General features: G+C 39.6%; 2 protein-coding genes across 9 annotated transcripts in view; one reads left to right on the plus strand and one right to left on the minus strand.

Moving 5' to 3' along the window:
• The window catches only part of AGTPBP1 (ATP/GTP binding carboxypeptidase 1), an 80,305-nt gene extending 72,169 nt beyond the window's left edge, over positions 1-8,136 (minus strand). For 3 of the 5 annotated variants that reach the window (XM_082075393.1, XM_082075401.1, XM_082075400.1), the window contains exon 1: positions 2,275-2,462. The gene's annotated coding sequence lies outside the window, so the exon portion shown is untranslated. Of the gene's footprint in view, positions 1-1,995; positions 2,149-2,274; positions 2,463-8,041 lie in introns of those variants that run through there. The other 2 variants (XM_082075395.1, XM_082075394.1) reach the window with 2 other exon arrangements.
• Positions 8,137-9,771: 1,635 nt separating this feature from the next.
• Positions 9,772-27,763, plus strand: part of NAA35 (N-alpha-acetyltransferase 35, NatC auxiliary subunit) — a 31,481-nt gene continuing 13,489 nt past the window's right edge. Inside the window, exons 1-12 of one of the 4 annotated variants that reach the window (XM_082074761.1) lie at positions 9,772-9,889; positions 11,317-11,469; positions 12,454-12,487; positions 19,035-19,149; positions 20,183-20,257; positions 21,492-21,659; positions 22,501-22,567; positions 23,259-23,302; positions 23,908-23,958; positions 24,792-24,875; positions 26,686-26,800; positions 27,290-27,468. In XM_082074761.1, coding sequence (XP_081930887.1) covers positions 11,346-11,469; positions 12,454-12,487; positions 19,035-19,149; positions 20,183-20,257; positions 21,492-21,659; positions 22,501-22,567; positions 23,259-23,302; positions 23,908-23,958; positions 24,792-24,875; positions 26,686-26,800; positions 27,290-27,468 — 1,056 coding nt within the window. In that variant the 5' untranslated portion in view covers positions 9,772-9,889; positions 11,317-11,345. The remainder of the gene's footprint in view (positions 9,890-11,316; positions 11,470-12,453; positions 12,488-19,034; positions 19,150-20,182; positions 20,258-21,491; positions 21,660-22,500; positions 22,568-23,258; positions 23,303-23,907; positions 23,959-24,791; positions 24,876-26,685; positions 26,801-27,289; positions 27,469-27,763) is intronic. The other 3 variants (XM_082074760.1, XM_082074762.1, XM_082074763.1) reach the window with 3 other exon arrangements.

The raw sequence follows: 27,763 nt of genomic DNA on the forward strand, positions 1-27,763 counted from the left end.
TAAGTCCTTTAAGTTAGAGTTTAAACACTTCAGTTACTGCAGTTCTATTCCAAAGCCAGGGTGACCTGAGCAGCATTCAGTTTTTTCAGACATAAGCAATTCATATCACAGTAGCCATCTCCTAAGAGCAAGCAGCTTGCAGATACGGAATTCAAGGAGGAGTTTCAACTAACACATCAAGAGCCAAAAAACAGGTGGTTCCCAGCTATGTCCTGCAGAGTATCACCATGAATTTTAAATACTGTGAAGTCTCTAATCATAAGATACATTGCTGACAAGTTGTTGAGTGACAAGCTGAATGTCTGCCCTAGACTAAAACCTAAACATGAGGTGAAATAGCAAGCTCCTTCTGTAAGCCAAGAGACCTTCAGACAGCGTTCTCCTCAGTCTTTCCTCTCTAATGGAGCTTCTCACACATAATTTTAGGCAAGTTGCTCCCAGCAGCAGTAAGCTAACTAATATAAACCAGCTGCTTGTGTATGACCATCTACTACCAAGAAAACTGAATATTTTTCCAAGTTCAAAAGCTTCCATTTGGAATACAATTTGTGAATGTCTTGAATATGAAAACTTAAGTTTCATATGAAAACTGCCATCTCCAAAACCTGAACCGAAAGCTACACCTGGAATCAAGTAGCACTTCACACAAAACACAGATCAGGTATCACTTCACACACTAAGATTACTCCTTGGTTTGCAATACTTGCCTTAAAAACAAAAAAAACCAACCAACCAAACAAAAAATTTACAGGAGAAACCTATTTTTATGAAGCTTTCAAAAGCAGTAATGTACTTCCCTTAATTTAGGCTGGCATAAAAAAATATCACAATAGTGAACTGAGACGTCAGAAATAACAATAAAAAATTGTTCTGCTCAAATAGGGGCACGTGATAAAACTATCTTGACATTGAATAGGAAGGTCTCCAGAAAAGGATATTATCTTGCCACTCCCCAGCCCCCAAAATAAAAAGATACTCCAGCACAGACTTGGAGTCACAGTGCACATAATGAGGTACAGTCTCCAGAAAAACTCTTAGGTCACAAGTATGATTTCATTCAAGGATTACCCAGAAGGTGGGGCTATCCCATCAGCAGTATCCTGTCACCTATCATATGCAGCAGTGAAATACACACTGAAAGCTACCTGAAAAACAAGGAAGCCTTTTCATGAAATATAACCTATAAACACAGTTCACACATGCATTTCTCTAAAAGAACATCATCAGTGGAAATACATCCGTTGGAAAACTACTTTCCTCATGACAGAAAAATAAACACGGAAAAATCAACATTCATAGCACAAGGCAATACAGAAGTTTCATACTGTTTTCAGACCATACAGCTACATAGAAGAATCTCATCTCTGCCCATAATATACCACGGAAAACTTACAGCTGTAACTGTACATAATAAAAGCTCATCCAGGTCAGGATCCCTGAATATCTGACACAGCTCAATGTCTGAAAGCAGTTTATGCTTAAGAAAAACACTATCCCACCCTGTCCCTCAAATTCTCTGTCAAGCATTTGAACTGACACCTGCAGAAATACTTGCTATGCTGGATTTCCACAACTGTAAGAGAGGGCAGGAAAAAACCCAGAATGTTAAGCACTCCTACCAAAGGAGCGTTAAGCTAAAGAGATGTTGGGCTGGCTATGTCGCATGGTACACGAAGTGTAATTCCAGCCGCCGCGTTTTCCGCGCAGTACCCACACGAGGTTACGCCGCCCGGGAGAGGAGGGGGCCACACAGCCACGGCGTTACGAGGCCAGCGGGACAGGGGGCCACCCACAGCCTTTCCGCTTCGCCAAGCATAAAAGTTTCTCTGTAATGCCACCTCGCACAGCCTGGAAGCGCGTCCGAACGCACCACGGATCGCACCGTAGAGCGGGGACAAACGAACACACCCTTCGGCCACCGGCAGGCTCAGTGCCACTAAAACACCGGCTCACCCGACGCACCGGCCAGGCCCCGAAACCAGGCACCGCTCCTACCGTAGGGCCCGCAACCACCTCCGCAGGTGCGAACACGCAGGGCGCGGCTCTCCGAGGGACCTGCCGTGCCCCTGTGGCCTCACGTACACGCGCCGCTCCCCGCCAGGGCTGGGCCCGCCGCCCGGCACGGGGAATTGGCGGCACGGGGCTGGCCGCCGGACCGCGGGGCCCCGCCCCGGCCCACCCCACTCTGCCTCGCCTCAGCCTCAGCCCCGGCCCCTCCCCGCGGGCGCCTCGTCTGGCCCTGTCCCCGCTGCGGCGCCCCTCGCGGGGCTTCACCTTGGCGGCAGCCGCCGTCCCGAGGGCGGGGTCTGCCCCGCAGGCCCCCTGCGGGACGGGCGAGGCGGCAGGATGGGTGCCCCTCGCCCCGCGGCGCTCAGGCGGGGTCGCCGTGCCGCGCCGGGGCGGCGGCTCCGCGCTGCGCCTTCGCCCTCGTCATGCGAGCGGCGGCGGCAGGAACCTGCCCGCATCGCACCGCAGCGCGTCACGGCCCCCGCCCCGCCGCGGCCTCGCGCAGGCGCCCGGCGCCGCCCGGCCTGTGCGGCAGCGCTACGCCGCCGGCCAGCGCAGGTCGGGGAGCGGAGGCGGCGGCGGCAGGGCCGGAGAAGGCTGCGAGGGGAAGCTGGGCAGGCCCTCGCCCGGCCACGGGCGGCCTTCCTGCGGCCCGCCTCACATGCGGCGCTACGGCGGGCCTTCCCTGCGGCCACCGAGGCGCCTGGCAAAACTTAAAAGAAACAGCCCTTGAGTGAAGCCTGGTAAATTGAAATCCAGTTCACATATAATTTCTGCCCATGATAAAGGCACAGTTCCTAACAGAAATACACAGCGTTCCTTTCCCGATAACATTGTGTAACAATGGACTTACCCATTCTAATTCTTATTCAGTAAAAAGCAGATTTAAGATCCTTTAAATTGTACAGACTTTTATTCACATTTCCTTTCAAAATACACTTGGCTACAGCACTTGCAACTACTGTCTTACACACAATTTCTGGTATCACAAAGATACTAGGAAGTTTTCTACTGCCCAGGAAGTAACTGCATATTGGGGAAGTTGGCAACTTTCCCTTAGGGCTGATTCACCTGAAGAACGGTCTACAGTTACTGCTTGTTACTCCTTTAACTCAGATGGTGCTACAATGTTATAAAGTCCTGCTTATCAGTACCTTCCCAACACAGAACAAAGCTGCTTTCCTGGCAGAAACCACATAAGTTAGGAGCAGGGAACCACTTTTGCATAGCTGTGACAGGCAGGAGATACCAGTCCTCCCATCTGGGTCTGGTGTAGCCAAACTGCATCTGTCATTTCTACCCATTAAATCAGGAAAGTCAACTAGAGTTATGGTGGAGCTACTTCAAGTTTCAAGTGGTATAACAGAGTTCTTAGTCCATCATCATATGCACAAATGCTTGATTATGTTTTCTGAAGTCCCCTTCCCAACATATTAACATGAATGGATAGGAATAATTACGCCATATAACCAGTCATCCTGATTTTATTACTGACTTGGTATTTCTCCAGTGAATAATGCAACATTAATTATGCTTCCTAGAACTTGTAAACCTATGGGTTACAATCAGAAAATACAAGTATATTTGGAAGGAGATCCCTCCCTCTCCTACCTTAGGTTACTCCAGTTTTCTACCATGAACTAGAAGAATGCAGGTGAACAACACAGGAATTTATCAGCACACTGGCAACAGGTAGGAACAGTCTCACTTGTTTCGTAACAGCAGTTACATTGGACAAGAATTAAGAGAGAATACTTTAAAACAGCAAACAGTACAGCTACAAGTTTTCCGTGTAGTTCTATTAATGGAACTGTTTTAAATGCATAACTTTGTCTAAAGCAAAGCAAAAGATGTGGAATAAATTCAAGTATGACTCAGGCAGAGACAAAAATAGTGTCAAGCAGGCTCTGGCAAGTAAAGAGCAAATAAGGAGGGTGTAGATAAAAATCTCTGTTTTTTTAAATCTGAAGTCCAAGTCACTTAAGTTAGTTAAGAAAATGTTTTAAAACAGCTCTGTATGTGTCTTGGCACATGAAAGAAAAAATAGGTACAAATGTGAGAATTCTCTACTGAATAAAGAACATACAGCAGTAGATAAAATTATTTTAAGACTGGCAAAAAGTGTAATTTAATTTAAGAAAGAACAAGTGATAGAAGTGATAGTAAGGTGCCTAATACAAATACTTGGTTACTGAAACCCATTAACTTTCCTCACTGTTAGTGTAAACACAGAATGCAGAAGATAAAAGTTTTCTTTTGGGTGGGAGATGGGGGCTGCAATAATCTTAATTACTTCACCTAAAGGATTGTTCTATGCAGAACTCCTGTTTTTACTAGCAAAATATCTGCTTGCGGGAAGTTAAAGTTCATTGATTGATTGAACCTAGGGTTTGTTTTGTTTTGTTTTGTTTGGGTTTTTTGGTAGATAAAGTGATTCCAACTTTAGGATTTATTTCTACAGAGAAAAAGTTTACCTTTAGAAAACTTGACTCTGGTGTACAAATGCAGTAGCAGGGCCACTGCTGTTCTTATTTACGTAATAATTCTCTCAAATTCAGATGTGGTTTACTTACTGCAGAAATCTGCCCCAGCTTTGTTTGGTTTTGAACACATTACTGTGTGCAAAAGTGAATAGTTTATCCATTGAAACTTTTCTAAAGATATACTTAAAAGTTACATTGAACAGAATGCAACTCTAAACACTTATGTGATGCTACGAAGTTAATATAAGGGTTCATTTTTCTTTTGAATATTTCAAGTATAATCTTTGACAGGCACACAAGACTAAAGTAAACAATCAGCATTTTATTTAGCCTGAGAAAATAACTAATCTGTGGTGTTCTGCAAATAAGATGAAGGCAAATTATATTGCCGTTAAGTGCAAACCTGACAGGGAGCCAGGTACCCTTCCCTGCAAATAGCAGCAACACTAATACTGTCTTGTGGAGCAGAACAGGTTCCACAAAAAACGAAGTCTCTGATTTTGGTATTTGTAAAGAATTCAACCATAGGAATATACTTCTTAACAGGACAATCCAAGCACTTAGAAAAAAAGTAACAAATATATGTCAATCTACACACAATGTGGAAAGGCAAGGACCTCAGAGGTGTCCAGCATAAGCTAAAAAGGCAGCTTTTATGCTTACACAAATCATATTACATTAAATATGCTGATGTTTACACAGACAAACAAGTTTTCAAATACAGGCTCCCCACTCCCAATGGCATGTTTATAGTCTGTGAAACTAACATTTTCTACTATGCAAGCTGTACAGTGTGACTTTCAGGATAAGGCCATACAGCTAAAAAAATCACAAATAATTTTAAAAGTTAATGGTTATCCCCTCTGGGAGCAGGAAAAGCAAGGAGAAAAGAAAAAGTTCATCAATATATTTTAATAGGTAGCAATGTATAAACATTATTAGATCTTATCCTTTTCCTTTGTAAATATCACCTGGCTAGTTGTTGTTCCCTATTAAATCTTAACCTGTAAGTAGTCAAGCTGCATTGTCTCTTTCTATACTCCTATGCACTGAACATATCCAGTCAGTTCCAGACAAAGAACACTGCTATCAGCTCTCCTTAATTTTGAAAAACAATTACTCCCTCATTTGAAAGCAAACACTTGTCTCTACATACACACTGGAAAATTTATTTTTGCCTTTTTGTCTCTAGATATGCCATTCCTCCTTGACTATTACAACACTTGGTACTTTTCCAACATAGCCTCTGTTCTTCTTCACCTTTGAGAAGATCTTTTGTGCTCTATTACGTCTGTATTTCAATGCATACAAAAGCATTTCAGTTTAACATCACATCTGTGGTTCACTCAGCTACTTTTGCTTTTGTACTACGAATGAAATAACCCATCAATATTCTTTGCACAGAGTAATTCAGATGTATAGATTTGTACCCTGGTGGATATTTTAATCTAAGTGTTCTGGGGACTGGGTGTGGGAATGAGTGGGTGTTGTTTTTCAGTGCAAGAAGGGGACAAATTTCTAAAGCGATGCACCATGTTTCAAAGGCTCACACCAAGTCCACCACTTTTTTCCAAATACCTACTGACAATCATGTTTAATTTATATATGCAGGATATTAACAGAAAAATAACCAAACACCGTAACCAAGAGTGAATTTCATGTGCTTCAGTAAACAAGAACCTCCATACTCACAGTTAAAAACAAAACAAAACAAAACAAAAGTGTATATCATTTAATTTGCGCACTAAGAGAAATATGTTGCTATTTCTTCATGTCCTGACTATGATCATAGGTATTTTCAGTTATATCAGTGCACCAGATTTTGACAGTTTATATTATGACAAAGCTGTCAGCTAAGTATTATAAAGCTGCAAACTGGGGCAGTTTTTCAGGTTGTTTTGTTTTTAGATAGGCCCTTAATCTGGAATAGCTTGTGGTAAATTCCTTCATATACAGAGATCCTATCCTCTTCCTTTGTCATTATCACCTGGCTACTCACTGTTCCCAATTAAGTCTTAACCCATACTAGTTAAATCTGCCTTGCCTGTTTCTGTACTCCTATGTACAGGCACATTAAAGAACAGCAAGAATTAAAATAGACTTTGTCCCAGCTGAAGGTCACCTTCATTCTATTTATGAAAGTATTTGAATACCTTTACCTCTCCATTTTCCTTTTCTCCCTGTACCTATTACTTCCCTTAATAAGGGCATGCAAAGAAACAGTAAGCTCCTGAAAAATGAGATGTACTTTAAGCAAGGCAAAAGGTAAAGAATGATCTTCAAAATGACTACGAGATACCTGCTTCTTGGGGGGGAAAGCTAACAAAGTGACATCTCTTCCCACAATGAACTTAAGACACTTCTTGAGGGAGAGGAGGGTTCTCTGTGTTATTCAGAAAATGCCAAATGATAAAATTTTGTACAAACAGGTCAATGTGTAACTTTACATGCCTAAGATTCTTGGTCGTTAGAGGAAGAAAGGATACTTACCTCTTAAATCTATTTCAATTTATTTAGCATGGTTTAAGAATAGCATCCAGAGAATACATTATAAACATAATTTATTGGTAAATTATATTTTTCCATTTGATTTAATTAACCTTTGTGCACACAGTACTTCAAAGACTGTAGATGCCTTTTTGCTTACATTGGTTAAGATGCATTTTACAGGATTTTTTTTTTCTTAAGCAAACAGTAGAGGAGAAGTTTGCTCATTTCTCCTCTCCAGTATACTTAACAAATTCATAATGCTTTAGTATGGGTTCCTGCAGTGTAAAAATACACTTTGTATTACAAAATCATACAAAATAAATCAGTACCTTCAGAATTAATGTAACATCACTTTGGAAAGACAAAAATAGTAGGCAGTCAACTGACTACATCCTAAACTGGTACATGGTTAGCTGACTTTTTTTAAAACAAAGCAGCCTATTTAAGTCAAGTATATGATGAAGTGTTCTTACTGTATTACAGGAACTCCATAATTAACACTGAAGCAAGTTTCTAGTAATTCTTACATTTAATCTATTCCCATTTCACCAAGAAGGAAGCACACAACATGGTCTAGGCACAACCACCAAGAATTATCTGAAGGTTGCTTTTCTTTTCTGTTTGCTTAGCCTTGAGGACTACCTTGTGGATCCCACACATGTGTGCATGACTAAGAAAAAGAGGGATACTTTTGTATTAAACACCAGTGCATTTTAAATACTAATAACTTTTATAATCTGTCCCCCCAAAAAAATAACTGTGTGTCCAGAATCTAAAAATAAGTAAAAAGCCATTTTATTTCTCTGGATGTTCCCATGCAAGTGTCACATGGACCAGAAGTTAGATCAGCTCTTCACAGCACTGTCAGTTCACTTAATTGTATCGTGTCAGGTTAAAGTGCTTTGATGTTCTCAAAACAAAACATCGCAGCTTAAGGGTTACTGCAGTGAACATGTGCTAACTTTTTAAATTGCTATGCTTATTTCACACACACACATAATCAACCTGCTGTTCATTTTTGATGTCTGGTATTTTTGCTAAGAGAAATGGTAATTGCTTACAGTTAGTTATGATGCATCCTTTGGTCTACTGAGAACTGGACTGACATCGCCACGATTACTTCACAAAAACCAGCTCATAAGTGCTACCATTCAGCCTGCACAGAAACACAAATAGGTATTTGCTAACAGACACATTTGTAACAAACTTCAACCATACTGCCTTTTCAGAAACTGATTTTCATTCAACATTGGGGCGTTTTGTTAATTTCATAGTTAAATGATTATTAGAGATTATTATATGGGCTACAGCCCTTCTCTCTTGAAATTAATAATTTAATTCCCTAGAAAATCAGCAGTCTTTCTACAGAACAGACTGCTGGTCCAGGTATCACTGTTTTCTGTATTAAAGAAGATACACTCAGCTTTCATTTACAGATGTTTTAACCATTATCAGGTTCAATAATAATGATCTGCTCTTTGCTATCATAACCTTAAGATTATAAGATATTATGTACGGCTGCATATCACCCCAGGAATTACATGTAAGTACAGTGTAGCTGTGAACCACCAGACATTTTAATAGGCATTGAACTAAAGACAATTCTTCCAGATGAAGTAGGTGCTGTCATCAGTTTAACAGAAGCTCACACCGAGTTTTCTCCTCTTGCTTTCCTCCATGTACAAATGCTCCGTACTTTGAGCACGTTGAATGGAAAGGGTGATGGGTGAAGTTAGCATTTTAAGATCTAACTACTTCCTCCTAACCTTGGAGGCAAAATCTACTTAAGGTAGCCTCTGCTTTGTTAGTAAAGCACATAAACTGCTGTCCTTTACGCTGGTGATCTTTGGCAGAAACACCTGAAGCGTTCTGTTTGTGCATTTTGAAAAAAAATAATGATCAAACCCACTGCCAATGGCTCTAAAAATATAGCTCCTTTATCCATTTTATGCCAGCTTGTTCCCCCGTCCCCGCCGCCCCGCCCCCCAAACGGAATAACCAGCACATCTGAGTAAACTCTGCAGAGAAACACTGTTATGTAATCTCTAACAGATATGTTTAATTAAAACGGAGAGGGCGAAAGGAACGGAAGGAAACGGCTGACATTAAAAAACAAACAAAATAATAATGATATTAATATTAACCCCCACCATTCAAGTCTGCTTTCAATTCGACAACTCAAATTCGGCAAACTGCCAGAACGACCGGCCCGGCTGCACCACGGTGGCCCCTCCACCCACGACCGCCAAACCCCGCAGCCAGCCCTGCACCTCCACCAAGCGGACCGGCACCGGGCTGCGACCAGCCGGCGGGCACCGCCAGGGACCGGACTGAGGGCGGGCACCAGCCGCCCGCAGAGGCGGAGCCCGGCCACCGCTAGCAGCGGTCCGCGACGCCGTGCGGGACAGACCTAGAGACGGGGACTCTGCCGTAGCTAAGAGGCTGAGTCCCGCCCGCCTGCGGCGCCACAAGCCGCCAAGCCTCAGGCCGTTCATCAAGCCTCCTTCCTCCCAGCCCAAGCCGGGCGCAGTCGTGCTCCTGCTCTGCGACGACACTCCCACCGCTTTCCCCGGGACTCCCCACCCGCCTCTCCCACACAACGGGGCGGCTCAGGGCACCCTCACCGGCACCGAGCTCAGCCCGCTCCTCCCGCCAGGTGTAGCGGCCGCCGCCACGCGCCCTCCTGCCGTTGGTTGCCCCGCGCCCCGGCCCCCGCCGCGCGCCGCCGGCGGTGACAGGCGCGTGCACGTACCGGCGGAGGGGGCGGGGCGGGGCGCGGATGTGCCCTGCGGCGCGTGTGCGCCTGCGCCTTGACTCCGGGCCCGGGATCGCGGGTTGGGGGTGGCGGCGGCGGCTCAGGCAGGCGCGGAGTGCGTGTGGGAGCGGGCCGGAGGCGCGGGACGCGGTAGGTAAGGCCTTCGGCCACGCACGGCGAGGGTGCGGGGAACGGGGCGATGAGCGACCGCCTCCAGCCTCCCGTCTCGCCGAGGCGCCAGGCAGAGTCAGCCCCACAGAGGGAGAGAGGGCGGGACGGCGAGGCGAAGAGAGACCTCGGGGGCGGGCGCGGCGCCGGTGACCCGCGGTGGGCAGCCGGGCGGCCGGGCGCCGCGCTGGCCCTTCCCCTGTGCCGAGGCGAAGAAGTCGCCTGGCCTGTCAGCGGGCAGCCGCTCGCTGTGCCCGGTGTGGGCCACGCTGTAACCGGCCCCGTGCTTTACCATGGCCCTGTGGGCAGCGGGGCTGCCTGGGCCGGGGTGGCGCCGGGTTTGGGGACAGGTGACTTGCGGGAAGAGGAGAGCTCGGGAGAGTCTGTCAGTGCTGGCGTTAATGGCTGAAATTCAAACGTGATTTCCGTTTATTTTTATTAGCTCCCCACGTATTTCCTCACCACAGCCCGCTGAGCTTCGCAGCACCTGCGGCCTCTTGCGAACGGTGGGGTGCTGGCAGGGTGCGAAGGGACTGCTGGGGCAGCGTCCAAAACCCCTTCCATCCCTCACACTCCTTTGTTTTCCTTAATTGCCGGTGCCGGGAAGGTCTCGTGTCACGGGGGCCTTTGTCTGAAGCTTCCGTGGCGGCTTCGATGAAGCTGTTGAGAGCTCTCCGGGCTCGTAGGTGTCTCTTGCAAGATCCCCGATGAGAGGAGGCTGAGCATTGCTGTTGTCTCACAGGCAGAGTGGCTGGAAAAACATAAAATTCTTCAGGGCAGCCCCATGCATCACGAGGTTGTGAAAGCAGAAAAACAGTTTGAAATAACTAGCCGGTGAAGTTTAAAAATTATATTCCAATCTGATGTTGCTTGATGGTGCTGCGTTAACCTCCATCATTTTCTGCTGAAAAAGTCAGAGGAAACATGCCCATTTTCACAAATTTGTTTGGATACACATTGCATAAATAACAAATTTGTTTGTGGTCTGTTTTTCAGTTCTTCCCTCTTTTTAGTTCCTTTCACAGGGTGGTGGGGGAACATGCATTTCTAATACTGTGAAATAACAACAAACAAAATTGTGATATGCATGTCTGTTGTAAGAGAGGGTTTTGTAGTGTTGTTTACCATTGTATTCCAAATTTGACAGCATGGACTTTATTATGGCTCAGTACTGCTAAAGTTTTGATGTCCTTAGTTTTCAGGTTTCATAGCCCACAACCTAGTTGTAGAGAAAATGTGAATAAGAAAACTTTTTTTTTTAATAATTATTATTAATAAAGTTTTTGGGGCTGTTTTTATGTAATGGTAGCTGTTTAAATGAAATCAAATTAGTTAGTCTCTCTCACCTGATTCTTGAAAAGAAAAAAAATTACTCTTATGAAGGACTTTCTCTAATTTGTGTATAATATGCAGTGTCTCTGCAGATTTAAAGGTGTGGTATCATGGTTATGAAAGCTTCAGCCGAAGATGATGATGCAGGATGGGAACTCGGTATGCCTGACAAGATGGAAAAGAATCATACAAGCTGGGTAGATATAACCCAGGATTTTGAAGAAGCTTGCAAAGGTGAGTTGTACTGCTTGTGTTCTGAGAAAACTTAGAATCATTTGGAGGACTAAGCATAGTTCTTTGGAGTGTTCCAAGCAGTAGTCTGGCCCAGGTTCAATCTCCAGCTGAATGGACTACATCGATATTGTGTTTCCCTGTGTTTAGCTTGGAAACATCAGAAGAACCTCACCTTCCTTCTTCTCTCAGGTTACATTAATTTTTTTTTTTTTAAAGTAATGGTTTTTTTTGTCTTATGCATTTTTGAACCTGCTTTATGTCTTTGCAAAGACATTTTCCTATCTCTTCTGTCAAATGTCAACCTGATTCATCCATGCAGAATCAACACTGTTTTTTTCCTGTATGTTTTTGGATCTATAGGGTCCAATGATGTCCTCATTTAGTTGGTTAGTGCATCGTTTTTCATCTTTGAAACAAGGCTTTGTGGTTATTAGATATTAGTGCTGGTTTACTGTGACAGCAGCCTTACTTTTTCAACTGATTTTATGATGACACTAGGGAAAAATAAACCTAAAACTGCAAATTACTACACAGAATATTACATCACGAGAAACACAGTTTAGTTATGCTACCGAATAGTTAATGTATATTAGTGATATACTATTTATACCCATCAAATATGTCTAAAGGCTTCAGCAAGTGTTTCAGTAAGCATCCCTGGGAAAAGTTAGACAGCTGCATAAAGCAGCACAGAAAACTGCTGTCCTGTGTTCCAGACTATTCAGACACTATTATTTGGTAATGTGAAAATAACAGACAGGAATGAGGAAAGACTGTGAACAACTGGACTTTTTTTTTCAGACTTGCAGTCATGAAAGTGCTTAGTAAGTGAAAGCAAATGAAGGTGGAGTATAAATATCTGCCCTGTTTCCCACACCTTGTTCTCTCTTAGCATAAGACAGTTTGTTGAGTGACAGAACTATCCTGGAAAAGTTGTACTAGAAAGGTGATTGTAATTATTTGTTCTGATCTATTCCTTTGTAGAACTGAAGTTAGGAGAATTGCTTCATGACAAGCTGTAAGTATGCCTGTGGGATAGTTCTGTTTTTTAGGTGGGATTAGTGCAAATATATTAATGTTTACTATTAAGTCATGCAGTATCATCTATACTTTTTTAACTTTTACTTTAAACAAAATAGTTGAAGCATTAAGAGTATAATTTGTACTCAGCAGTATGTATATCATGCACCTGTATGAATTCTGCACATTTCTCATGGTGCCTGTATAACATTACATTTTTGGTTAATCAATGTAGAAGTTTATAGCACGTCTTACGATCAGTGGTGTTGACCCTACTGAACTATTTTATGCGGACATTTTTTTATAAAAACATTCCAGAAAGACAGTAAACTATTAGATTTTGTTGCCTTAAGTGTCACTAACATGTTTAGGAAAAACAATTCATGTGCTTTAATGGAACTCTTAAATGACATGCTAAAACAGAAACTGAGAACTTTACAGATTAAGAAAAAATATATTTCAAAAAAACCCATGTGCTAAGATCTTGCTGAATTCATTAAAAATGATGTGAGATTTAATATTTTGAAGATAAAAGTAAATTGTTTAGCCACATGAGTTTCTTCACTTGCATAAAGAAATAAGTGCTTATTTAAGGCTAATAACTCAGAGAACAGAAGCACACTGCTAAATGCAAACCTGCTTAAACACCTGTGGAAGGATGTCACCGAGCAGTTAGTAGAATCAAAGCACATTTTTGGAGGTATAATTTTATACATGAGAGCATTTCAGAGCAAATATGCTTTTCAAAATCAGAATGTGCTGCACACATCCAATTCCCACAAAAATCCATATATGCAGATTGAGTCCTGAAAACCAAGTTTTTGGATCTAATCACTTTATGCTATTCAATAATGTTAGCTATTATGTCTTGCAGTGTTAACTCTTGCAAATCATGCAATTGTTTTTGCAGGGCACTGGCTAAATCCTGAACCAGGCCTTGCACATTAGCTGAGACTGTTCTTTGGAGGTGCTGTTTTACTCAATTTTGCTCATAAACACTATGATTCAATTTCAATGGTATTACTCTCATTTAGCACTCTGATAACATATAATACAGGTTCAGATATCAGTTAAGGAGATTATGTCGTGGTTGAGACGGACAAACGACATAGACCAAGTTCTTCCAGGATGAAAGTAGTAGATGCCATTTATTGCCACAAGTGTATTTTTATACAGTTTTACCAATTCATGTGTCTCTTCACTATTGGTTACAAGTTACAGCACTAACATCTCATTGGTTAATTTTTCTATCATCCATGTTATTCTTCTATCCCCTTTTCTCTCACGGGTACATCTCTCCTCTCTCCGGATACTCCTTTACTCCCATCCTTCTCAAGGGTAATTCTTAATATCTTCAAGGCTGATCTCTACTCCCATATTTTCTGTCAAGGATTCCACAGACCCGCTGCAGTTTCCCACAGATTATTTGAATACAATAACATAAAAATAATTAGGATCCACAACATGCATGTGGTCAGTCACAAGAAACAAAACTAGAGGCCTCTTACTTCAGGGTACTCACAAGAAATAATCACTCGCCTGGGTTAGGCGAAGATTCATTCAAGGATACATCCAGTAAATAACCACTCACCCAAATGAGGAGGTGAGGTGCTCTCAATCCCAGGAAGTCTCTTTAGACGGTGTTCCTGTCTAAGGAAAGGGCTCCAGTTTACAGACCTGCAGCTCTGAGAGGACCACTCAAAGGGCGTCTTCGGCGGGAACCCCGTTTTATAGTCAGGGCAGGTGTGGCTGTGGGCATTACAACATAGTCCAGAAGCTTCACAGCTTCTCTGGGCACCTCCTTTGTTGAGGACCCTGTCAACTGACTGAGGGTCTTACCCCTCCTGTCCCACCAGCTGGTAGAGGTGAAGTCGTCCTGCCCTGAGGCAGAGGAGGATGTGACTGACAGCACCTTGGTACCACCCTAGTGTGTACATGGAGACAGGCATAGTGGGGCACCAAAGGTTCTAAAGAGCCATCAGCCTCCTCATTGAAGGCTCCAGATCTCAGGGGAATGTGCAACTGCCACACAATCCAACCTGTGACCACAGTCATCTGACAGACTGCTTTGGAGTGGTCGTGCAGTCACCTCTTGCCTCCAAAGTCAAAAGGGGGCATTCTATTGGTGAGTTTGAATGCCCACTGTGGATCATCATACCTTATGTGTCATTTTCCTGTTATACATTTTCATTACAAATCAACCTACAATAGAATTGAACAATGCAAATTACAACAATTACAGTTATTAACAAATATTGGAGAAAGCTGGTTAGCCATACTAATAAGGAAAACAAATGCATTGAAAGTTTTTTCACCAGTTAGTCCCCAGTCCAAATAACGTAAATCTGTATCATTCTGATAGGCCAGTGCCTCTTCCTTTGGTCTCCTCTGTTTCTTTGTTGCCCTCTGCTGCAGGGACAGATGCTGTATCTCCGGCATTAGGTCCTGCGCCGTGTTTGTCCAACTCATAGTCAGGTTTAACACATTTTTGCAGGAAGCCACTTCAGTCCTGTTGAATGAAGAACATGCACATATCCTCTTCCCCAGATGATTAACTCTACAGGCCTTTGCCACTGACTGTTATATAGGGGATCCTGATACAAAACCTTTGGTCTCTGAGATAATGAATCTGGAACACGGAAGTGTTTGTTCACTGCTGTGATAGAGGAGGGAGGCGTAGCATGCTTCAAAAAGTTTGAAATATGTATTGCATTGTCTAATTGTTCCTGAGGTGTCATATTCCCCCTTTTTTATTTTAATAACATCTGTTCCAGCGTGGAATACGCCTGTTCAATAATAGCCTGTCTAGGGGGAGAATGTGGAATAGCTGTGACATGCGAACCACCCCATTGCTATAAAAAATATTGTGTGGATCTAGCAGTGTATCCAGGACCATTGTCAGTTTTAATCTGATGGGTCATGGCCTGTTGAGACCTGAATCCACTCTTTGTGTTTTTTGATCAGAGTAACAATCAATTCTAGAAGCTGAGTAATAGTTTTATGGAAAGTATTGGGGAAAAAAAATCCATTCCAAGTATATCAGTCTGTTAGCATTCTCATCATACTGTCCTACAATAGCCACAGGTTGTTTTTGTGTTGTAACTATAAATAGACAAATATGCAAGTCCAGTCGAATGTGGTCAGCCTGTAAAGTTGTCATAAAGTTGTTCATCAAAGTCTTTAACTCCATTTTGGCTTTTGTATTTATTGGATATTGTTTTTCCTTACCAGATTGAAGTCCCATTTGAGTTCTATCAGTGTAGTGTTGGCTTTACTGATATTTTGTCTGCCCATACTATTGGAAATACAGCATCCAAAATTTCCTTGGAGATATCCTGCTTGCAGAAAGCAGATCTGCACCATCCAAGCATCTTCTTACGGGACATGCAACTGAACAGAATTCTCAGAAAACATTATTTGAGCTTAGAATTTACTTAACAAATCTTGACCCAAGAGAGGTATAGGGCTTTCTGGCAAATACAAGAATTCATCTGTTAAAAAACTTTATTCCAAATTTGGCATTCCATTGGTTTCAAAAAATGGTCTGTCTTTCTTTCCCACAATCTCAAAAACTATCATGGTGAATTTACTAAGAAGTCTCTTACAACTAGTTACCACAGAATAAGTCTATTAACAAATTTTTGGTTTAATTTCCCAGTTTCATTAGAACTACGGATCTGCTTGGGATGCCTTTAAATTTCACCCTCAGACTGCTCCATTCAGTATTACAACATCGTTGCAGTGTCGGGGAGTGAAAAGCCCCCTTTCACCGCTTTAAAAGTGGGCAGCCAGGTTTTTCTTTTCTTTTTTTTTTTTTCTATTTTCTTTCTCTTGCTGCAGTTTAGATACAGGCAAGGCCACGCAGGTGGCGTTAATTGCTGGTGCTAAGGGGGAGCTGCCTGCCGAGTTTGTCTTGCAGCTTGACACAGGCCTGAAATTTATGTTCAAGCACTACAGCACAGGCCTGGGATATTTTGCTTGTTTTATTTTTCCATTTCACTCCAGCCATAATACACTCTATATGCAAGTCTAATTAACTGAGCAATAGTTACTCCTCAGCCCCCTTTACTGTTTGCAATGTCTCACAGATGTCAATAAACAGCATATTAACCATCAATCCATTCTTTTCATTTTTCTAGATCCAAATCAGTTCATATTCTAGCAACTTTTAAATACAACCTCTTCCAAGTTCACATGCACCATAGCATTTAGTTTTATTTCCCATACCACCAACTAGCACATAAATTCAACGCGAATCAGAGTTTAACAACTTAAATTCTTTTCTGGTCTCAAAATCATTAGATAACAATAAGAGCAATTACTCTAATGTGTAAGGATGCATCCTAAGGGGGAGCAAGGTGGTATTTTAGTGGCAGAACCAGTTTCCATTTTGTAATTATCTCCCCAAACAAAATTCTTTTGGTACCAAATATAAATACGCAAATTAAAATACTGAGCTCAGATATGCAAACCAAACACCAAGTACAAATATACAGCTGGATCACAGTTACACTTATTCAAGGCAATATCTCAATTTTTGCATTGCACCTTTGAACTGCTCACTGCTCAGCCAGGTGGAGGCACCGCTGGGTCTCCCTGACAAAACAGGTCAGTGTGTGCTGGAGCCCAATTGGCGCCTGCTCCCCGCTGCCCTAGCAAGCTGGACTGGGCAAAGCTTTTATTAGTGTCTCCTCTGGGGTGATACAACTGTTATCCCAAAATCAGGATTCTTGGTCCGGTGCACATACAAAAGAGCCAAATTTAGTACACTGAGATGAGACACAGCCTATCACAGAGTTGTGCAAGTCTGGATGTTGGAATAAAGCTAGCATGCTAGAAAGAAAAGTAACAGCTGTCACACACAGAATCTTGTCATCACATTCATGCAGTAAAGAACTGAAGTACTCACAGTCTTCTGTATAATCACAAAATGTACATTTTGAGTCAACGGATTCTCATGATTTACCAGCCTGTGAACTTACTGTACCATGTAACAGGCAAAGACATATTAAAATGTAATATGTTTAAACAGATACCTACAAAGAAAACAGGTTAATAAGGAAAAGCATCTCGCAGAGTTCAGCAAGTTTTCTATGACCTGTGTGTTATCAGTTAATTCTCTCCCAGCTTGTTGAAGTTCAAACCATTCCACCTGTAAAACTGTCTGAAATGATTCAATGATCTCTTGTAGAGTTTTTTTTTGGTCCTACTCTTCTTGCTCTAAAACAATATTAATTGCAACATAGTGTTATAATTCAAGGGTCTGTTCTCTGAACACTTTTCCCAAACATCTATCTTACACAGCAGCCACCATTGATTGTAATATTTCATAAGATTTTCCTTCCTCACATTTTCAAGTGCTGTCCTATTCATGAAGGGGTTACTGTGTGCTGTATAAGCGTCATGAAAATCAGGCAAAGGACGTGTTGAGGGCAGAGTTTTAGCCTCCTGATCCAGCTCCTCACAAATTTCTGCCTTATCTTTACACAGCTGGGATGGCATTAATGATGGATATAAAACTGACTATTTTTTGAGATCTACAGAGCCTGACTCAAAAGGATTTGTGCTGTCAAGACTCAAATCATTAGCAACCTGCTCATTTGTGTTTTTCTGTCCATCCTCCCCTGTTTGCCCTTGCATTATTTGTTCTGCCGACTGCAACTGCGATAGTGCAGAGTACACAAATCTCCAAGTTACATGCAAACCATCGGGGACTGTAAAACCTGAATTGCTTTGTGCATGTAGATGTTCCCCGACCTGTTTCCAAACATTACTGTCAAATGTCACCTCACTCAGAAACCAAACTGTATAATCTGTTCAAGGCCCTTTAGCTGGAACTGCTGTTCCCACAATGTGCTACATACAATATTTTTTTTTACGTAATAAAGGCTTGTGCAGCAATTCTGATTAATATCATATGTACCAGAGATGAGGCACTATATCCCTTCTTCTGTAGGTTAGTCTGCATTTGGTGTGGTTCTCTTGAAAGCTTTTGTGCCTTGACTACGAGTGACCCATTTTCACATGCAGTATGTTTTTTTGTATCAGTTTTCTTAACATGCTCATTTTGAACGAAGTTGCTATAGTCAATGTGTATTATTGTCAGTCTGTGTCATACATATCGTCATTCATTTGTGGGGGACATACCTTACTTGGGGTTTTGAATGTAGCGTAGAAAGAACAGCTGGTTCAGTTAATATCAATTTGTGATCTTTAAAAAGATTTTGTGTCATTATGTATAGAAACAAGTGTTCATAGATTTAGTAATGGGATATTTAGCTCAGTAGTATTCTTCAGCTTTAAATAAAAGGGCGAATAGTTTTACTTCTACGCATATATTTTCTTAACTTGTTGAGAGATGCTCAAACTCCTGAAAGCCATGATCTCTGAAGATCAGTAGTGATGTTAACATACTGTACCTTTTTGTCTGTGGTCAGAATACAGTGTACTCAGTTTATCATCATGTGTTCTTTTACGTTGTCTTGTTAAGACTATTTTGTATAAAAAAATTACATTTAGAACTTTTTTTTAATTGGTGTTCTTAGTTTTGGTCTTTTTGAAGCCATGTCTGCCATTGAAATGATGGATCCCAAGATGGATGCTGGTATGATTGGAAACCAAGTTAATAGGAAAGTTCTTAACTTTGAGCAAGCTATTAAGGTTCGTATGACTTTCCTGGTTTTGGCTCCACTGTCTGTAAAAGTATGATATAGTTTTATCAAATTGCAGTTAAGCACAACTCAGCATAACTAATGTTTTCAGTCTTTACTTAAAATAGATTGGTTTTATTTTTTATTTTTGATAGTTAAGTAAGAAATAGCTTGTGATGTTTACCTTTTCGTTACTTACATTATCACGGTGACACTAATTCTTCCAGTGAAAAGTACTGTGAAATTGTTGGGTATTGATTCCTTATATAAATACATTTTTAGAAATGTTTTTTCAAGTCACCATGTGCTTCCTCAAAGCACATTATATTAAAATGTTTTGGTTAGTCCCTCTATAAGCTGAATGGAAACAAGCTTCCTAACAGAAGCTGAAAGTAACACTTCATGAGATTATCCGTTCTTTAGCATTGAACAGAAGCTGGCTAATTTAACAACATTGACAGTACAGATTAGCTTTTGGTGCATGGTCAAGTTAAATCGGTGGAGACAGGTTGAAAGACTTTCTATTATTTTGGAAAAAATAATGCACTCACAGAGGAAAGAATATTTTTTACGATAGACCTTGTTTTGAATGGACTCAGAGAATTATGTGTAAAATATTGGCTAATTCATGTAGAATGTATGCAGAATTGCATACATTGGACAAATAAAACTTTTTGGTCCTGACTTTGGAGGCAGTAAAACTTCACAAGTATCTGCAGTGTAAAAAAGCAGTCTTCAAAGAATGGGTCCTGCATATTATTCCTTGTTCAGCTTTTGTTATGATTATACATACTGTTTTGTGATTTAAACATTGACAGTTAACTCTTATTGGCTACTCATAAATCACAAATTTTATTTTAGCTTTCTCTTTGAGCAGCTTTCCAGAATTTGAGGCACATAATGAAGCTGATCAGTAAAGCGAATGGTATACATGTGTTCTGAAGTCTTAACCAAATTATAATTTCCTTTTCAGCTTTACAAATAATACGTATTTTGCCTATAGGCTTCCATAGCTTTTAAGTTTCTTTTCTTTGTTTTTTAAGGATGGCACCATTAAAATAAAGGATCTCACTTCACCTGAGCTGGTAGGAATAATGGATACATGCTTTTGTTGTTTGGTAAGAATTTATTTGCTCTTAATATTAGATTTTTTTTGCCTTCAAAGTATAATATTTTCTATCCAGTAAAAAGAAAACAAACAAACAAAAACAAAACCAGAAAAAACAACCAGTAGAACTCAAGAAAAAAAGATTCATCGAACACAAAATATATACTTATATTTTAATGTCCATGTAGATATTTGCATTGGCTGTTATAAGAGGTATAGTTTTGATTCTGGGATTTTTTATTATAAGAAATCATTATGGAGGAGAACCGGTAGCATTTTGAATAACGTAAAAAGGTTTTATAATTTGTGGTTTTTACATGTATGGTACCTGGTTGCCTGCTGTGTATTGGTGTTTGTGTTGGCAAGTGAGCGTGCAGTAACCTACAGTACTTGTTGCTCATTTCTCTACAGCCAATATTGATTGAGCTGATAGGGGAATTTTGAAGAAATAAAAAAAAAAATACCTAAATCGATGTGGAAAGGAAATAAGTGAATTATCAGTTATTTGTTAATTGTTAATTGTGATATTTTCTATTTATGTCTTAATTTCATCAGTAAACTACACAAATTATTTTCAGTTACTCTCTAAAGTTACATCAATAAAATTAGTTTGCTTTTTAAAACAACAGGTAATATTAATTTGGTCAAAAAAAATGTGTGTACTTGATCTACATAATTCATATTCTTCCCCTCCCACCCAAATACTGACTTTTTTTTGAAAAGTGAGAGCAGCCATATTAAAAATCTGATCCTACTGTGTTTTATGCTATTTCAATACATAAATGATGGTTTAAATTTCTGAAACTTTTCCTGTAGCTTAAAGCATCATAAAAGCAGTAGATAGAGGGATCGTGAAAAGAAGCTCTAAGTTGTAGAAAAAAACATGCACAGTATTGCTGAGTTGTTTCATAGCCAATTGCATTTTTCATTTGGTATTTATATAGAGGAACCTTTTGAATCTGATGGTCTCTTAAGTTAATATCTTGTCTAAGTCACAGAGATTAGACCTGAACACCAGAATTTGATAGTGTTCTAGGGTTTAGTACCTTACTGCCTGAAACAGCCAGCAGATGGATAAAGGTTAAAGGCTGAGAGAAGTTCTCCTTCCCTTCTTTACTAGATGGTTGCTGTGATAGGGACTTCCTTAATGACTCTCTGAAGCACAGTAAGATGAAAAAAGAATGTAGATATAAAAATGAGGACTTGGATGTTATGAGTAAAACATTTAATGTTCTTTTCCCTAGATAACATGGTTAGAGGGACATTCCTTGGCACAGACGGTGTTTACTTGCCTTTATATTCATAATCCAGACTTCATAGAAGATCCTGCTATGAAGGCTTTTGCTCTAGGGATCCTGAAAATCTGTGATATTGCCAGAGAAAAAGTTAACAAAGCTGCTGTTTTTGAGGAGGTATGTGTTTCAGTATCTTCTATGCAACATTATACATAGGTTCCATAATGCAAATAAAACAGTGTATTAGAGAGATTTATTACTGTTTGATTCAAGGATACTGTAGGAGCAGCAGTTAATCCTTCTAAAAGTATTAGACTTGATCTCTTTAAAATGTTTTCTTCAATGAAGGTGTTGCATGCTCTTTTCTGTTTTTTGCTCAAATATTGGAGTTACATAAATATTTTACTGAAGAAGCAATGCAAGTCTTGTGTCAAATGAAATCAGTTTTACTTGAGGTTTTCTTCCTGTTCATTTTTTTTTATTTTTCTACTTGGATAACTGTGACAGTCTTTTATCTGAAGTGTTTGTACAGCAGTGGAATCAGAGTCTGGTTTTCTGTGCCGAAGCAATTTTTATTTCATCAGAGCTTGGACTAGTCCCTTCATATTTACTATATCTAAAATTGATTAAATAGTACTTGGCATTCATAGTTCTTGTAACATTTTGATAGGGTGACAGTTGATGAAAATATGAAGGGCATACTTGTATTAAGGATTTATGCAGAAAATAATTACACCAAGCTGGATTTGGGCTGGAAAGTCACCCAAACCAAGGTGTATTCAGTTATACAGAATGGAACCAAACTGTTATACTTTATGTAGTTAAACAAAAACACCCCAAAACAAAACAAAGAAAACCACACCAAAAAAAAAAAACCCACACATGCAAAAACAAACAAACAAACAAAAACAACAAACCACCACAAAACAGACAAAAATAAAACTCTGGAGCCCAACTGGAAAATGTAACTACTGCTCTTTATATTTCACAACCTACTGCTTTGATTTTTATTTTTTAGGAAGATTTTCAGTCAATGACTTACGGATTTAAAATGGCAAACAGTGTGACAGATCTCAGAGTTACAGGTACAGTTTGTGCTTTCTGTGTATCTGTCTAGCTAGTGTCTTTCTCTCAACCAAACCTAATGAATTGGTACGAATCTCAGATGTTAAGGTTTTTTATTAGTCCTGTGAAAATTGATGGCTTGGTAAAAAGAGAGATCAAATTATTTTTCCTTGAAGAAAAGGTTCAGCTGTTTATTTGTGAAATGCCTGAGCAAGGAAAGTGCATTTAGCTGTGCCAGCCAAGTGGCCACATATGAGCTCATCCATGACTGAGACAGATAAAAACCGTTGGAAAGTGCATTGCTTGAATTCTGCTTCTCTGCCTTGGAGCTTGTTGTGATCTAAACAGATTGCTTTTGAGGAAGAAGCAATCTAGTAGTTCTAAAGCTATGGCTACATATGTTGTTAGGTATATACATAAGTATATATTTTAATACACTTTTTGATACATACTTGAGCTTTCCCTTGAATTATTTTTAGAAAATTTGTGAACACTTAAGCTTTGGGTCAGTCAGTCTATATCCTGATATATCTATTTTTGCAAGACATCTCCACCATCAATCACAATAATATTTTTTTGTCTAATCTTTGGCTGATGGGTATGTAAAACACTTCAAAACTTGATTTTTCCTGCAAAACTTTTTTTCCTCTGAGTAGTGTAGGTGTACCTAGGAATGCTTCTCAGCTTTTAATTGTGCTGTGACTTCTCTAGGTATGCTAAAAGATGTAGAAGATGACCTCCAAAGACGAGTGAAGGTATTTTTCTCATGTTTTTCCTGTAAATTATACTTCAAATTTACTTAACATAGGCTTGGGGGAAGTAGTTGAATTATGAAGAATGGAGCAGCTTTGTCTTTTAATGGTGGCGTTTTTTTTTAAGGACTGCCACAATGGTTTGTGTAACATGCTGGTAGTTTGCCTTCTAGCTAAAGATGCTGGAAGTCTTCAGACCTTTCCAAATTCTTTAATAGTTGCTTCACTAGTAGTAGGTGGAAGCATGGTGTAGAAGGTAACACTATGCGGGGGCACAAAAAACGTATGGATTTCATTTCTGGCTTTTGTGCAGATATACTATGGGCTGTTAAAGAAGTCACTTAATCGTCCTTTACTACGGTTTACAATATAAAATATTTGTACAATTTCCTTATCTATTTGCAGAGTGGGCTGAGATAGAAGTCATTGCTGTAGGAGAGTGATGGATCATTCAAGTACCTAGATGATATATTAAGAGGGTTTGAAATTGAGAACTGATTTTTTAGGGTTATTTAATGGGTGGATATTCTGGAGAGGGTAAAGGGATTTTATCAGTAGCTTCCATTTGCAATTTTTAATAAATTATTTGAAATGCCTTTACTTTCCAGAGCACTCGAAGTCGACAAGGAGAAGAGAGAGATCCAGAAGTTGAACTTGAAGTAATTAATTGTTTACTTTTTTCTGGATTTTGTGGATTAGTACATCAATACTTTAATCAGTAGTTATCAGCTTGTGAGACATGTGTCATCAGTGTTGCCATTACTGTCATATCTGAGCTACTCTAAACATGGCTCTGAGCATATACCAAGCTAGCAGGTAGACTTTTGTGCTGCCATTCTGGATTGTTGTGATTGTTCTGGATTGATCCCAACAGCAGAATAGTGGTGCTTCTGCAGTTCTGCCATTCATGTGCCTACCTCTCAAGAAAAAGCCATTAGCGAAGTAGGTGGTCTTATCTGTCTTCTACTTTCTTCCCTCAGTTCCTTCCCAGCAGCTTTTAGTGGTGCTGGCAGCCTCACTGTCCAGGGAGAAAGTAGGAAGAGAAGGTGGAAGCAGTGTAGCTCCTTCCAGAAAAAGTGATAATTGAAGTAGTTGATGTGGTTCGTTTAGAAGAGTGTGAGTTTCCTTTACTGGGAAAGGTTATTTTCTTCAGAAACTATTTTTAACATGGATCTTCAAAAAAAAAAAAAAAGAAACGTTGGTTTAATAATTTCTAGTTGTTCACTTAAGCTGAGGTTTCAATGGTATTTGCATAGGAGATAGCTATACAGTCGGTGATTGAGCTTTACCCAAAGTATTGTCTTATTTTTTGTGTTAGTGCTTCTCTGACAGCAGTACAGATTTCTTCTACAAATTTGATAACTTTTCTACAAAATCATACTAGACACAATATTTTTAAGACTAGGGACCATGCCTCAATAAATCAATTTTTTAATAAGTTTCAGGATTTAATGTGTATTTCTTAGTAATATGCAGTATATTTTTATGACAGCATCAACAGTGTTTAGCTGTGTTCAGCAGAGTCAAGTTTACCCGGGTACTGCTGACTGTTCTGATAGCATTTACCAAAAAAGAGGTACGTTCATTTGGTGTTTCTGTGTTCGCATTGTGATCCTGTGAATTACTTGTTTTTCATTCTCTAAGGTGAAGCAGTTATTCTGTAGCTTCTGTAGATTTGAATTGATGTTGCTGCAGATAAAGTGTTGGATAAAGCCTTACAGTGGCCACCATTCAGTTTTTGTTCATTTTTAAAGAAAACACAGAGAAGGCTAGTAGCTGACATTACTATGACCTTGCAGGGAGACAGAATTCTATTTATTCTAGAACACTTAAAGAAAAATATTTATTAGTTTTGAATTACTCTGTTCACACCCATGAGCAAAACTTTTCTTCCTTGAGTTCAGTCCCCTTCTGTGGAGTTACCTGACAATGGGCAGTGTTTTTTTCCATCTCTAGAGAATTGTTAGCTCTTCCTTTTGTGTGATATTGAATTTTTATCTACACTATTTTCATCTGAGAAGGGGAATATAATAGCTTTCCATGCAATTTGCCTGTTTTTTTTAAAGAAAAGATTTCCTAACTGTTGAGTGGGAAAGGAACTACCTGTTCTAGGATAAGAAGAAAGAATCACATGAGGCAAAGATGCTTTTTTTCAAGAGCTTTGTCTTTATACAAAGATAAATATCTGTCGCTTGGTTATTGTTATTTCCATTTACATAAATAAATAAACATTTTTCTTACTTAAGTGGCACGGACTCTTTCCCACATATTTTGCTGTCAGAGCAGCTGTATACAGCTGCTTGATTAAATTGAAAGTGACGTGTATGTATCACTGATAGACATCAGTGTTGGGGAAAAAGTGATTGGATGGTTGAGAGTAATTGCATTCTGAGTATAGCCATTAGTTATATCAATACACAAACTGACATAGAAGTGATCTACACTGACATACAGCCAAATTCTTTGTGAACTGCAATGAGTTAATAATCTGTGCAAAATCAGATTATCTTAGTGTCGCTAAAGTCAGATTACTTAAAGTATAAGTTATTTACATCATGGATTACTTTGATTTGAATTAGATATGCTTAGCAACTTATTCTTTTAATAGATTTGTGGATGCTATAATACATTAATGTGTATTACTCAGAGCTACAGATCTTGTTCAGCCTCTATTAGATCTTCAGAGGTCTTAAACATCTTCTTTTCTAAAAGGAGTCAAGTTTAATTTGACTTGAGATTTCAAATATTTCAAGTTCCATCAGGGACTGTTAGTCCACTGTTTTTTAAAGTAAGATTTTAGATTTTATGGAGAGCTATTTTAAATGGTACCCAGTTTGCTAACACATCTGGAGTCACAAGACATAAAAAAATTCAGCATGTCAGCAGATCATGAAACAAGATTTCTAACAGACATCTGGTGCCTTCTAATGTTATGTAGTGATTTCATTTTAGTCAGTAGGTTGTGTTTTGTCTATATTGTCAAGAATTCTACATTTTTTTAGTAATAGGATTCTTTTCTTCTTTGCAGTTGGAGTTCTGCCTCATTTGGCAGAAGAGTTTTGTGGCCTTTTTTGCCCACCCTGCCCTCTGTCCTCCAAAAGCAAAAGTAGAGGACTTTTGTGTAGTTTATACTCAACTTTCAGTCATAATTGTTGTTAAGGCTTATCTTATAGAACAAACAGTGTACTACTACTAAATGTATATATAGGTATGTAAAATATAAAGAACAATTTATTGCTCAAAAATCTGTTTGTTTGGGTTTTTTTTCAGAACTGGTTGTCTACAAACTTTAGAATCTTGATATTCTTTTTTTCTGATACTAGCATTAGTTCTATAGTCAAAATATGTTGAGTCATAATGTGAATAACTTGTTACCTGCCTTTCAGACAAGTGCAGTTGCAGAAGCTCAGAAACTAATGACTCAGGCAGCTGACTTGCTTTCTGCCATTCACAATTCATTGCATCATGGTATCCAGGCACAGAATGATACCACTAAAGGAGGTATCACATTTTAAAATTTTACCATTTTTTCCCTTTCTTAAATATGCCATGTTGATAAACTTTAGTATCTGCATATATTTCTAAAATAATTATTATTTACTTTGAACCTGTTAGAGGTTTGCATTGTTTGATCCTAATTTTATTTCACTAAATGATGATTCTCTGGAATACAACAGTGTTGCTTCAATGCCAGAGATAACGTGAACTTTTAAGTAAGTGTATTGCACTTCAAATCAGTGTATATGCCATTTTAAAATAAGGAACACAACCTCACTGTCTGTACAGGTATATGCTGAGGTGTTGAGGGTTGGGTTTTTTTAAATAGCAATCATTGTCACAGTTGGGTAGTTGGTGTCTCTGGAAGTTAAATGTTAGTTTAAAAGTTCATTTTGGCTAATTGAATAATTTGTATTATACTTTAAAGCTTGAAGTGAGTTTTGAAAACTCAGCTAATATGCAGCTTTTCTCTCTCCCCTCCTCCATTACTAGATCATCCTATTATGATGGGCTTTGAGCCTCTTGTTAATCAGAGATTGCTGCCACCAACTTTTCCTCGATACGCAAAAATAATTAAAAGGGAAGAAATGGTCAATTATTTTTCCAAACTAATAGACCGAATAAAAACTGTATGTGAAGTAGTCAACTTGACTAATTTGCACTGCATACTGGTAAGCATAAGTGTTTCTTATTTATAGCCAAAAATAAGATCTTAAAATGTAACTTGCAAAAAATCATTCCATATACACATACTGAGCTGTGCATATGAATCTTTTGGTGTTTCTCATTGTTATGTACAGTTTCACAATTTGCTGTTTTTCCTGATACTTAATAGTTTTCTTTTTTTGGCGAAGACCTTTTCTCCTCTCAGATCTCCCATTTTTCCCTATAACCTGTTAAATAATTATACATGTTAATGGCAGAGTCCAATCAAGTTGATTTCCTTGTAATTCTTTATTTGGTTGA

The sequence above is a fragment of the Streptopelia decaocto genome (assembly GCF_964273445.1).
Source record: "Streptopelia decaocto genome assembly, chromosome: Z".
In the NCBI taxonomy this organism is placed as follows: domain Eukaryota; kingdom Metazoa; phylum Chordata; class Aves; order Columbiformes; family Columbidae; genus Streptopelia; species Streptopelia decaocto.